The sequence below is a fragment of the Gymnoscopelus braueri genome (assembly GCF_963280865.1).
Source record: "Gymnoscopelus braueri genome assembly, chromosome: 24".
Classification (NCBI taxonomy): Eukaryota; Metazoa; Chordata; class Actinopteri; order Myctophiformes; family Myctophidae; genus Gymnoscopelus; species Gymnoscopelus braueri.
The window spans coordinates 14,720,309-14,732,765 of NC_137626.1; the positions used below are offsets into that span (position 1 = coordinate 14,720,309).

At 42.7% G+C, this 12,457-nt stretch overlaps 1 protein-coding gene across 1 annotated transcript in view; it reads right to left on the reverse strand.

Annotated features, from left to right (window-relative positions):
* The window catches only part of lrrfip1b (leucine rich repeat (in FLII) interacting protein 1b), a 67,809-nt gene that overhangs the window by 15,294 nt on the left and 40,058 nt on the right, over nt 1–12,457 (reverse strand). The window contains exons 4-7 of the mRNA XM_080421908.1: nt 6,003–6,038; nt 4,539–4,664; nt 3,761–3,931; nt 2,420–2,512 (exon numbers count right to left, since the gene is read on the reverse strand). Of these exons, the coding sequence (XP_080278034.1) occupies nt 2,420–2,512; nt 3,761–3,931; nt 4,539–4,664; nt 6,003–6,038 (426 nt within the window). The remainder of the gene's footprint in view (nt 1–2,419; nt 2,513–3,760; nt 3,932–4,538; nt 4,665–6,002; nt 6,039–12,457) is intronic.

The window sequence follows — 12,457 nt, forward strand, 5'->3', positions numbered from 1 at the left end:
ATTGTAACTCTTAAGAGTGCGAAAAAACTGATTCTCCATGTAGCTCTGTGCGATGGACCGGTTGACCGATTATCACGTTTGAACTTTGGAACAGAGTTTGCATTTTGTACCCCGATTCTTTTCTCCTTCCACTCCAGGTTCTCCTGCAGGTCTGAGATCTCCCTGGCAGTGCTGACCCCCTTCAGCCGCAACTCACCCACCTCCTGAACCACCACCACAAGGACGCAAGGGAGGAGGCAGGAAAGGGAGGAAGGAAGTGAGGAAGGAAGCAGGGAAGGAAGAAAAGAAAAATCAGCAAGCAAGAGAAGTAAAAGCAGGAAAAGCAGTGATAGTTGTGTGAGCAAAGCCTACACTGCAAAATACTGATGTAGAGAATAAATCAGGAGTTTACAGTGTAAGCATGTGAGTGTATTAGTCTAGGAACAGATGCATTAAAGCTACAATGCATACTTGTTATGTCCGTTGGCTAATGGAGTGAGGTAATAAAGATGGCAGCACATCTAATGTCCAATCCGGTGCGCTGCTTCAAATAACTTTATTGACATTGTCAACCCGCGGGTGTCCTTAACCGACACCAGGGTTCAAAGTCCTCAATGGAAGAACAGAAAGACCACATGTACTAGTTATAGTGTATTAACCCATTAAGACCTGAAGCCGATTCTACAAATGTCTTCTAAATCCGAACAGTTTTCTATATCAGTGGTGCTCAAACTTTTTCATGTCAAGGACCCCCAAAATGATGTGTATTTGGCCGCCGACCCCCATCTCAAAATAGTTTGTTCCAGGGACCCCCAGAAGCAAAGATTTGAGATAAAAATGTTTGCTTTAAAAGAATAAATATTCAAAGATTTGCAAAAAAATTCTCGCTTTTTCAAAAATAGCAGATCTACAAACTCGTAGCGCGGCACTCGGTGCCGCGCTATGAGCTTGTAGATCTGCTATTTTTGAATAGTCAAAGTGTAAAACAATGCTTTTTAGCTCAAATGAAAAAGTGATGCGTTCCAGGTCTTTTAACATACACTACCGAATCCCGGATTGTGGCTTTAAATGCTGCTGCATAATACTCTATTAGTACAGACTGTGTGATTTTGTTCCCCTCTCTGAATACTGAACAAGTGAAACAAAACAATCTGTGAGGGAAGAAAACAATGATCTGGTATTTAGGATTAGCTCTGTTTCAATATGAAGACAGATTTTCCGTGTTGAGCACAGGCGGCAAGGAATCTCCTCTGGAATTGAAGCTCTCTTACACAGTGCTGTTCCTATTAATGGCCCAGCTGATTTCACCCGATTTCACGCTATTTCACCTTCTACCAGTCACAATACATTATAATCTCAACACAAGTGATTGAGGTTTTGGGGCGGACTTTATGCTTGATTTTATTAGCTTTTCATAAACACTTTATGTTTTCAATCACTAGTTTAAAGTATTTTTTAAATCCTCATGATATGTGTTTAGTAAATTATGGTCCCATTAAATTTAAAACTAATGATAAAGTAATATGTATCTGGCCACGCCAGAATACATATTCTGAAGGATGTTTCTAGGGTTTCTATTGGTTCAACCGAGTGAAGACCCGCCCTCGCTGTGGTTACAGCCAGTCTGCAGAAACCCATGGGGCTGGCTTTGTCCATTCTTTTTACGGTATGGTTGGGACTTGCAGGCATGGAGCTGTGCACAGCACAACACTGCAACTGTGTTGTGTGCACGTGAGTAGGAGGCCACGTGGGAAAACTTTGCCTCTGAGCGCAACAGCAGCCTTTTGCGATTTCGAAGCGAAAATAGCTATAGTGTGACTTTCTAATTTATCCAGTTCCAATATGTAATTTCTATGACTCAGTGTTGGCATCAAATCCCCCTTTAAAATGTCTTGGTGGGTGATTTTTCTGGCTATAATGTTACAGGGGAATGTTTACCATTGTGCAACTTCACTAACAAATATGTATGTTTTTGATTATGCCTTTTGAAGGTATATCTGAATAATAGCATTGTCAAAGTGTAATTGGGCATTTAACTAAAGGTCTAGATATGGCAACAATGATCATAGGATGTTCACGAGATCTGAAAATCACGTGGGGTGACCACTTAGGAGACCAGATGTTTATACCATTTAGTACTATTGGCCAGATGTGGAACGGGCTATCTTGTCAAGAAGATCAAGGATCTTTGCACTAAGTTCAGAGACCTTCCCTGATTGGCTACAGACAACAGGTGACAGGGTATAAAAGGTCTGATTGGCTACGGACAAGAGGTGACGGGGTATAAACGGTTCTGGATGACAACAAACTGCTGGACTGTTTTTCCTCGCCAAGGAAAATGGAGGAACAGTGTTTCTCAGTGGTGTGTGACCTGGAAAATGCGACGTAGCATAAATGAGGCGGGGCATAGGTCACGTAGGTCATAGGTCACAACGCTCACCGTGAGCAGCTCTTCGCTCTGTTTCAGCGTCTCTCTCATCTCCTTGAACTGGAACTGCAGAACACTGTGGGCGTGTCTCTCCCTCTCAAACTCCTGCGGTACAAGCAGAGATCAGATGGATGATATAGCAAGTTATACCAAAAATAATACACAGTGTCTAAATCAGTGGTTCTCAAACATTGTCATGCCAAATTGATATGTATGTTTAGGCTATGGATAAGATTGTGTGCTCCATAAGAGAATCATCGTGTTTTTCAAAATGATATGTCAGATTTAAGTTTTCCATAATCTGTCAATTAAAAAAAAATCACACCCTGTGTGAAGTGGGCGGTGTCTTGCTAGCTAATCACAATACTGAATGGAGTCAACCAATCATGTACAAAAAATAAATACATTTATTGAAACACTCTTTATGATGGACGGAACCATAACTTGAAAAAAACAATTTTTTGGTTTTTTCAAGTTATGGTTTCTTATATAGGGCTATGCACATGTGTCATGTGACACTGGCCAATCACAGTCCTGAATAGACTGTGATTGGCCAATCACAGCGCAGGATAATTGTACAAATTTCCTGGGCCCAGATCACAGCGCAAGATATTTGTACATTTTTCCAAATCTCACTTATAGGGGCGGTTTCACCGCCCAAAAAAAGCTAGTAGTTCTAGTAGTAGGTGGTCAAATTTTGCTGGGAGCCCCCGCCTGGGGGGTCACTGGACCCCACTTTGATGCGATATGCCACAAAAATATCACATATATCACACGAAAAGATTTTTTTTATAGCAAAAATAGGCAATCTACAAGCTTGTAGATTGCCTATTTTTGCTAAAAATTTCTTTTTAAATTAGAGCAAAAAAACTACATTTACACCCCTCTCCCCCCCGCCCCAAAACAGATTTTTTTTTTCATATTCGATGAAATCGATGACTTCGATTGCACCCCTACAATCTTATGCAATATAGTGGGGGGGGGGGGGGGTCCCTATTTCATCTCTCTCTCAGCTAAGGTGAGCAAAAAAAAAAGGTGACGACACCCTGCATTATGATCATGTTTAGAATCATATAACGATAATACCGTAAATTTCGGACTATAAGCCGCGACTTTTTTCCCATTTTTCGACCCTGCGGCTTATATAACGGTGCGGCTTATCTATGGATTTTTACAGCTAACGGCCACTAGGGGACCTCCTAAATCTATGGATTTTACACCCGCGGCTTATAGTCCAGTGCGGCTTATATATGTACAAATCATTCAATTTAGCTGCTGCGGCTTATATTCAGGTGCGGCTTATAGTGCGAAAATTACGGTAATAACAACCCATGAAAGGTGTGAGGCCCTGACCTTGGTCTTGTCGTCGTACTCCCGCCGCGCCTCCCACAGCTGCTCCTCCAGCTCGATGAGCGCCTCCTTCAGCGTGTCCACCTGGTACATGAGGTTGGACTTCTCGTTGTGCAGCTGGGCGTTGGAGACCATCGCCTTGCGGTACTTCTCCTCCGACTCCACCAGAGAGTCCTGGGACAGGGATGACGACACGCTTTAGATCAGCGGTTCTCAAAACTTTTTTCCATGTCAAGGACTGCCAAATTCATATGTGTTTGGCCACGGACCCCCAGCTGAAAATGTTTTGTGCCAGGGACCCCCAGAAGAGAAGATGTGTTAAAAATCTTCGCTTCTCTTCAAAAAAAAACAAGACACATTCAAACGGCCATAGCTATAGAATGGAGGCCGATGTCCGTGAGGACCGCGGTCACAGACAGGGTTGCCAGATCTGCTTATTATAATTTCCCCGCAAGATTGTATTTGAAAATAGCCGATCTACAAGCTCACAACGCGTCGCATCGCGACGCGTTGTGAGCTTGTAGATCGGCTATTTTCAAATAGCTGATGTATATGGTAAAGTGCTCATGTGGCCCATAGTCACTTCTTTTGGGCTGGTTTTGCTAGACCTGGTTGCTTGTTTCTCTCACAGAATCTGGCAACACTGGTCACGGAGAATATTGATCCATGATTTTTCAAAGGTACAGTAAAATTGCCGTTTTCCCTGGCAAGGGGACAAATAGTAGACGCCGGATGAATTAATTAATTAATTCCTGGCAGTGAATGAGTGTTAATGCCGTGCCTTGATGTCCCTTATGGAGGCCTCTGTCTCCACGGAGAAGGAGGTGTCACAGCTGCCCCGGCGAGACGACGGAGCCCCCAGCGAGGCCAGGGTGGCAGCCGACAGGGTGGAGGCCGTCCTGGAGCCCTGGACACACACACACACACACACACACACACACACACACACACACACACACACACACACACACACACACACACACACACACACACACACACACACACACACACACACACACACACACACACACACACACACACACACACACACACACACACACACACACACACACACACACACGATGAGTGACGGTCGGTCGGTCGGTCACTACACACACAGCTGACACATACTGTAACCCTTCACTTTAGGCACATTCATGGTTAGATCAGTGATTCTAGACCCGTTTTTCATTTTTGGGCGGTGAAACCGCCCCTATATGTGAGGTTTGGATATTTGCACACCAAATCCTGCGCTGTGATTGGTCACAAATGTACCCCCCTAACCCTGCACCGTGATTGGCCAATCACAGTCTATTCAGGACTGTGATTGGCTAGGGAAACATGACACATGTGCATAGCCCTATATAAGAAACCATAACTTAAAAAAAAACATACATTTTTTTTTTTTAAGTTATGGTTTCTTCCATCACTTCTTCCATCACTGTGATGACCACTGTGACCACACCGCCCACTTCACACTGGGTGTGATTTTTCTATTTTCAAGGACCCCCATATTGATACGCATCTGCAAGCCACGGACCCCCATTCGATACCGTAATTATTATTATTTTAACTCTGGGACCCCAATCCACACAATCCTCAGTGTTCATCTAACTCTGAGAGTGTACAAATGGAACCAACCAAATGGACCCGGTCAGTGATGACTTTTGACTAAAGATAAGTGTAATAAGCACACACACACATGGCATACCCAGATGACTAAAGTTACTGTACAGAGTATATGCACACAAGTGCAACTGCAGAATTTTCACAGACGCACACGAACACACACACTAGGACTACACTAATTCACTTTTGTGATGACATCAGCCTATGTGTCGCAACCCACTTTCAAACTAGTGTCCTATTTTGAGAATGACGTTGTAGGGGGGGGGAATATATATACTAATAATAACAAAATAGCAGATCTACAAGCTCACACCGTGTCACAATGCAACGTGTTGTGAGCTTTTAGATTTTTTTTGTATACGTTTTTTTAATAGGGCTTAAGTGGTAAAATAAAATAAAGTTAATGTAACCATATATGGAGCTCTAGATCAACCACGCCCAAATATGGAGTTTGTGATGTCAGACTTAGATAGGTTAGTTACAGTAGATATGTCGGATAGCTCCATATATGGAGTACCAATATTCAGTGGGTAACTATGGCGACCTATCAAATATATTTGAACGTGGAACGTTCTTTACTTGATAATAAGTCTTTACTTGATAATAAAACACTTACTTTGTCCACAAAGTCCCTGTCAGGCCTCTCTTCCACCTGGAAATGAATGCACATGTTTTTATTAATTGACTGATTGATGCGATACTTCATAACCAGACACACAATTACAAAAACGTCATGAGCATTAGACACACACAGCTTTTTCTCATCAGTGTCCACCCATAGAATGGTCAAAATCCAACTTACTACACACACACACACACACACACACACACACACACACACACACACACACACACACACACACACACACACACACACACACACACACACACACACACACACACACACACACACACACACACACACACACACACTTCATTCCAGTTGGTCACGGTCAAAGCTAAAGAATATTCATTGCATTCTTCTGATGACGTTGATGCAAAGATATAACCAACAAAAGACATTAACAAAGACAAACGTATACAAATGAATCACGCACGTGCTTGCACGTGGTATGGATGCTGGAAGGTTGGAGAAAAATCTGGTGAAACACCCTAGCATCTAAGGTTTATTCCATCAATAATTTAGACTTAAAATAATACACATTCAGGCCATGCTCATTCTCATTTCATCATCATCTCTTCTACAGCACTCTCTGGTTAGCACGTTCCACTGCAGTTTACAGTTGAGCTGTTAGCATCACTGAAACACGCACGCACCAATGTCCCTACCCCGATGCTCACTTCTAATAGGCTGGAACCTTTAGGCTCATAGCCGTCACCTGAGATTTTAAAGGATGCACCAAAAGCTGCAAGTGCAAGACATGGCCACCAGGTGGCATAAGAGGCAGCTTTTTCTATAGCAGCCCACAATGCCTTATCATGCAGCACCATGTGTATAGTTGCATTGTTCAATCAACAGACAGAACTAGTGAACGAATCAAAACATACAATGATGACACTAATGAACAGAAACATGTACAGGAAAACAGGAAAATTAGCAAAAGGGCGGAGAGGGGGAAAAGACCTAGCAGCACAGCAGGTCTCTCCAGATGGGAATCGAACCGGGGACCTTACTGTGCAACCAGAGCGGTGTAAACCAACTTGTGTAGCGGAGATGCATATTTTAGAGCACACAGTAAAATCTAGGATCCGGATCAGTGTTCATTTGATCCGCGGGTAACTCCCGAGAGTGCACAAAAGGTAACCATTTGGTTACCTTTTGTGCACTCTCATGAGTGAGATTAACGGCCAGGATTTGAAGTACGCATGAAGTTATTCATATTGTCCCGCAGGACAAAGAAATAAACATGAACCATAATGGGGGCTAGAGGCAATTTAGAGGCAGTGACCGATGAGAGGCGCTCACCACAGGGCTGGCACGGGCCGAACTGGCCCTGGAAGAAGCCCGCGAGCTGGAGCCCAGAAACCCACTGTAGTCTGAAGGCTGAAGGCAAGCGGAGAGGGAGAGAAATAGGAAGAGGAAGAGAAGAGAGTCAGTGTTGTTAGTTAGTTAGTTAGTTTGAAATCATTTCAGAAAAGGAGGAACAAAAAAAGGGGGCAATGCACTGTTTCAGACCCATCACCCACCTGCTACACACACACACACACACACACACACACAATTCCAGATTTCCCAAAGATATCTAAAACTCCTAACTCCTTGTACCTAAACCTATAACCTGTGAATGATAAACGCCCCAAAAGAAACATCCATATTTGGGCACATCCATATTTTTTGGCAAGACTGACATGGAACTCCATATTTGGTCGCGGGTCACGGCTGACATAGTGACGTCACAGTGATGAAAATGCAAAAAGGTATTATTGGGCCAGATACCGAGGAGCTATCCACCAGATTACGAAGCACGCTATACCTCGCCAGGAGTCTTCACCTCCTACTGAGATCAGATATTACTAACAGGTTCTTACAGGACATCCTTGCAAACGCAGCTCGTTTCCCAATTAACCAGTTTGCTCATTTTTTTACACGTTTATTCTGCAGAAATGGCGTCTGCCAGCGTTCTCCTGTCCGCAGAGCGGCTCCTGTGTTCTATCTGTCTGCATGTGTTCACCGAGCCAGTCACCATTCCATGTGGACACAACTACTGCAAAACCTGTATCACACGCCACTGGGACGGCACCGACGCGTGCAAGTGCCCACTATGTAACAGAACCATCTATAAGAGGCAGGAATTCTCCGTCAACACTTTTATTTCCGACGTCGTCCGTCAGTACGTGAGACACATGGTTGACGCCGAGCTGAGGCGGATACAGCAATACGCAGTGGATGTAACTCTGGACCCTGATACTGCACACAGTAAACTCACCCTGTCTGAGGATGGAAAACAAGTGGCTCGGGGAGACGTAAAGAAGATAATACTACCAAACAACACAAAGAGATTCTCCACATGTGTCTGTGTCTTAGGAAAACAAAGCTTACGCTCAGGGAGGTTTTACTATGAGGTTCAGGTTGAAGGGAAGACTGGCTGGAGTTTAGGAGTGGCCAGAGAGTCCAGCAACAGGAAGGGAAGAATCACACTGAACCCCGACAACGGTTACTGGACCATGTTGTTGAGGAACGGACATGAGTACAAGGCCGCTGCTGGCCCTGCCGTCCTCCTCCCTGTAAGAGAGGAGGAGCTCCAGAAAGTGGGAGTGTTTGTGGATTATGAGGAGGGTCTGGTCTCCTTTTATGACACAGAGGCCAGAGTACATCTCTACTCGTTCACTGGCTGCATCTTAAAAACAATAATGACAAAAACTATAACAACCTTGACACACACAGACGCGCACGCACACACATGCACTCGCACAAAGTGCAAGCAAGTGCTGCCAGACAAAATCACATGCATTCATGCATGAGCCAAAGTATTGCATCATGAAGGAGGCACTGTATGCATGAACAAAGAATTAGCATTTAGCATTGCATCACCACAATCACACCATCCATAATTACATGCATTCATGCATGAGCACATCTAGTCTGTGCACGTACTACACTGGTATGTTCTGCACACACCAGTGATTCCCAAACATTTTCATGTCGAGGTTCCCCAAATTGATGTATATTTGGACTGCAGACCTCCGTCTGAAAAGATTGTGTGTGAGAATGCATTTCTGACCATAAGCATCAACATTTAAAAGTCTCCTGTCACTATAATTCTGACAGTCTGTTTATGCTGTATATCCAGCCAGCCAACCACCTAACACACACCTATCTATCCTTTGTTCCTGCTATTCATCAATCATCCTCTGTCTGTCCATCCATCTACCCAGCCACAGCCCAGCCTTCCTTCCCACAACACATGTATAAATGCATGTCTACCACACCTGGCATCCACCCATGCATTCTTTCATCAATCCACATTGTCTATCCCTCCATCAATCCACATTGTCTATCCCTCCATCAATCCATGCATTCATCCATTAGGGCTGTCACGATCATAGAATGTTACTTGACGATTAACTGTTAATTAGATAATTGCGCTTAACGATTGAATTGTGTTTTCGGCATTGCACATTAGAACATAATGAAGAAAAATCCCACTTCTGTTTGGCCAAAATAGTGCATATAAAATAAATGTATTAAAAAAATCAAATCTACAAGCTCAGTTATGAGCTTGTAGATCTGCTATTTCTGCTATTTTGGAAAATGTATGAAATACATTTCAACAGATGAATCCATACGGGTGAATGGAGACAATTCTGATGATTATGCAAAAGAAAGAATTGTCATTTAATCGTGATCAGGCGATTATGTGATAATTGTGACAGGCCTATATTCATCCATCAATCCGTACTGTCCATCCATCCAGCCATCCATCCATATGAGCTACTTCTAAGTAACTAAATATCTACTCTAACTACTCATCAGTCTATTGATCTACTCTGCACTACTGGAAGACACAGGGGAGGTGGGGAGTAGAGATGGGCCCATAATCCATTTAATCTAATAGTTTGATCAATAATTGTACTGTATCAGTATAATCTCAATTTTCATTGAACAACTGTTTGAAATATTCATAAAAATATATATGTATCTTTAAATCAGTGGTTCTCAAAGTGGGGTACGGGATACCCCCAGGGGTTCTTGGGGGGGGTTCCAGGGTGTCCCCGGCTAAATGGACCCGTACATGTCCGTAACTCTGAGTGTACAAATGGGTCCATTTGGTTCCATTTGTACACGGTCAGAGTTATGGGGTTCCGTGCATGCCAAACCGGGGGTTCCTTGACATTTATAAAGGTTTGAGAACCACTTTAAATATGAATGTGTTGGTAAAGCAGATATCTCTACCTCTCTTGATGGTGTTCTAAAAAACATGGACATATAGACATACCACCCATATTTTAAATTAATATTTACATACTTTTTGTAAAAGATGTTATCTTATTTTTAATAAACCATTATGCTGATCAACATCATTTGATATCAGAATATTTGTTGAATTATTCCTCTTGTAATAACTGGTACTGATAATTCCATTATGGGCCCAACCCTAGAGAAGAGACAGAGAGACCAACCCTGTGACTGTGAGAACGTAGACCATCGATATAGAGCATGGAAGGCTACATACAGAAAGGAAGACAAAAATATGATAAATAAGATGTGATGTAGTTTACAAACACACGCACACACACACACACACACACATATATAAAGTAAAGGCAAAGATGAACGGAAAAGATAATAGAAGAAAATAAAATGCAAAAGTCATTGGGATAAATAATGTTTCAGACATTGAAAAGACAACAACAACAAAAAAACGTAACATCACACATTCTAATGGATGCCTTAGGACAGAGGGTGCTGCTTGGTCAAGGTTACGAGGAAAAGTGAGAGGAGAGGAGAGGTGCGAAGGAACTAGGAGAGCAAGGTTGCCTGAGGACTGGTATTATTCATCTTCATTTAAAGTGTTGATCCTTAAGATTAGTTTATTAAAGAAATATCACATTTAATGTTTTTTTCCCCCCTAACCCACCCATAAAATGTAATTGTGTTCCGTTAGCTAGTCGAATGCGGAAGAGAAGAGCCGGTGACTAATCTAACTAAATAGACTAGCACTAGTTTGAATTTCATCTTGAGGATAATAAACCATTTCCATCTGAACCAGGAGTGCCTTGATTGTTTGCATTATTACATGATAGGGCTCGGCGATATGTCTTTACAACAATATCATGATTATTACAAACCTTTGCCTCGATTTGAAGTGTTATTTTTTTGTTGTTTTGTTGTTGTTGTTTTTAAACAAAAATGGCCGATCTACAAGCTCACAACTCGTCACCATTGTACAACAAAGTATATTCAGGGTTAAGTGGTTGATCAGACTAATCAATCTTTACATACTCCAAATATTTGTCAGAGAGTATACAACAAACTCATAAACATGTGTGACCACCAGTGACCACATGGCGGCGCCACACCACCAAACAGAAAATCTGCAGGATTAACACTTTATCTGAACCAGACAGTCTGTCTCTAAAAACACACCTTTATTGCAGACAGAAGGGGGGGGTGTGTGGACGTCATATTTACATAACAAATTCACACATTAGTCACACTGGCCACTGAACCTTTGACAGATGTCAGTGCCTTGCTCAAGGGAAGCTCTGCAAGCGGAAGGGAAGGTGGAGAGGGTGAAGGAAAGAGAGAAAGAGAAGGACAGACCCGTCCGTTGTGAGTGGAGTTATGATGTCTAAGAGATGGAAGACTGCTGGTGCTGCAGTGGAGATCTGAAGAGTTGAGGCCCTGTGGAGCAACACCACACCCAGACAGAGGCATGAGAGGCGAGAGAGAGAGAGAAATTAAGAAGAAGAGGGGAATAAAAGAGATAAGGAGGAAGGTTGATAGAAACAGGGGAGAGAAGGACAGACAGATATATAGAGGACAAGGAGAGAGAGAGAGAGATATGAGATGCAAAAGGAAGAAAATGCAGTATGTTAGCGTGCAGAGAAAAAAAACACATTTGAGATGAAAACATGCGCGTCTGCATTCCCATTATTCAGTGGCGGCGCAGACAGAGGTCGATAAGGCCAAGAAAAACACTTTGACGAAAACACCCGACGTCTGGATTTTCCTGTTCTGTGCCCTGAAGCATCAGCAAACATTGCTAACGCAACACTGTTGAAACAACAGCCAACAATTCTAAGCGTCTTCCTTTGATCTACTCTGTGATAATACAACCCCCGCTGATACTAAAATAACACTTTACAGGAGACTGAGATGAGTCGAAGCTAAAACAAAAAAATCTGTCTGTATACTTTATAGGTTATGAGAATGTTGTCCTCTTTGCAATTCAAATATAACATTGATTGTAGATATAAACCTTTTAGGTAAACTCTGGACTGTTAGTGGTGCCTTTTAACTAGTATGAGAGCAGCACATTTATTAAGATATACACAAATAAGGTGAGAAGAGGACATCCAGAATATGGACAAGTGAAATGAGCAGACAGTAATGCTGTTCAAACAGAGTCGGGTTGAATACCAGACAGTTAGGGTGGCGTCACAAAC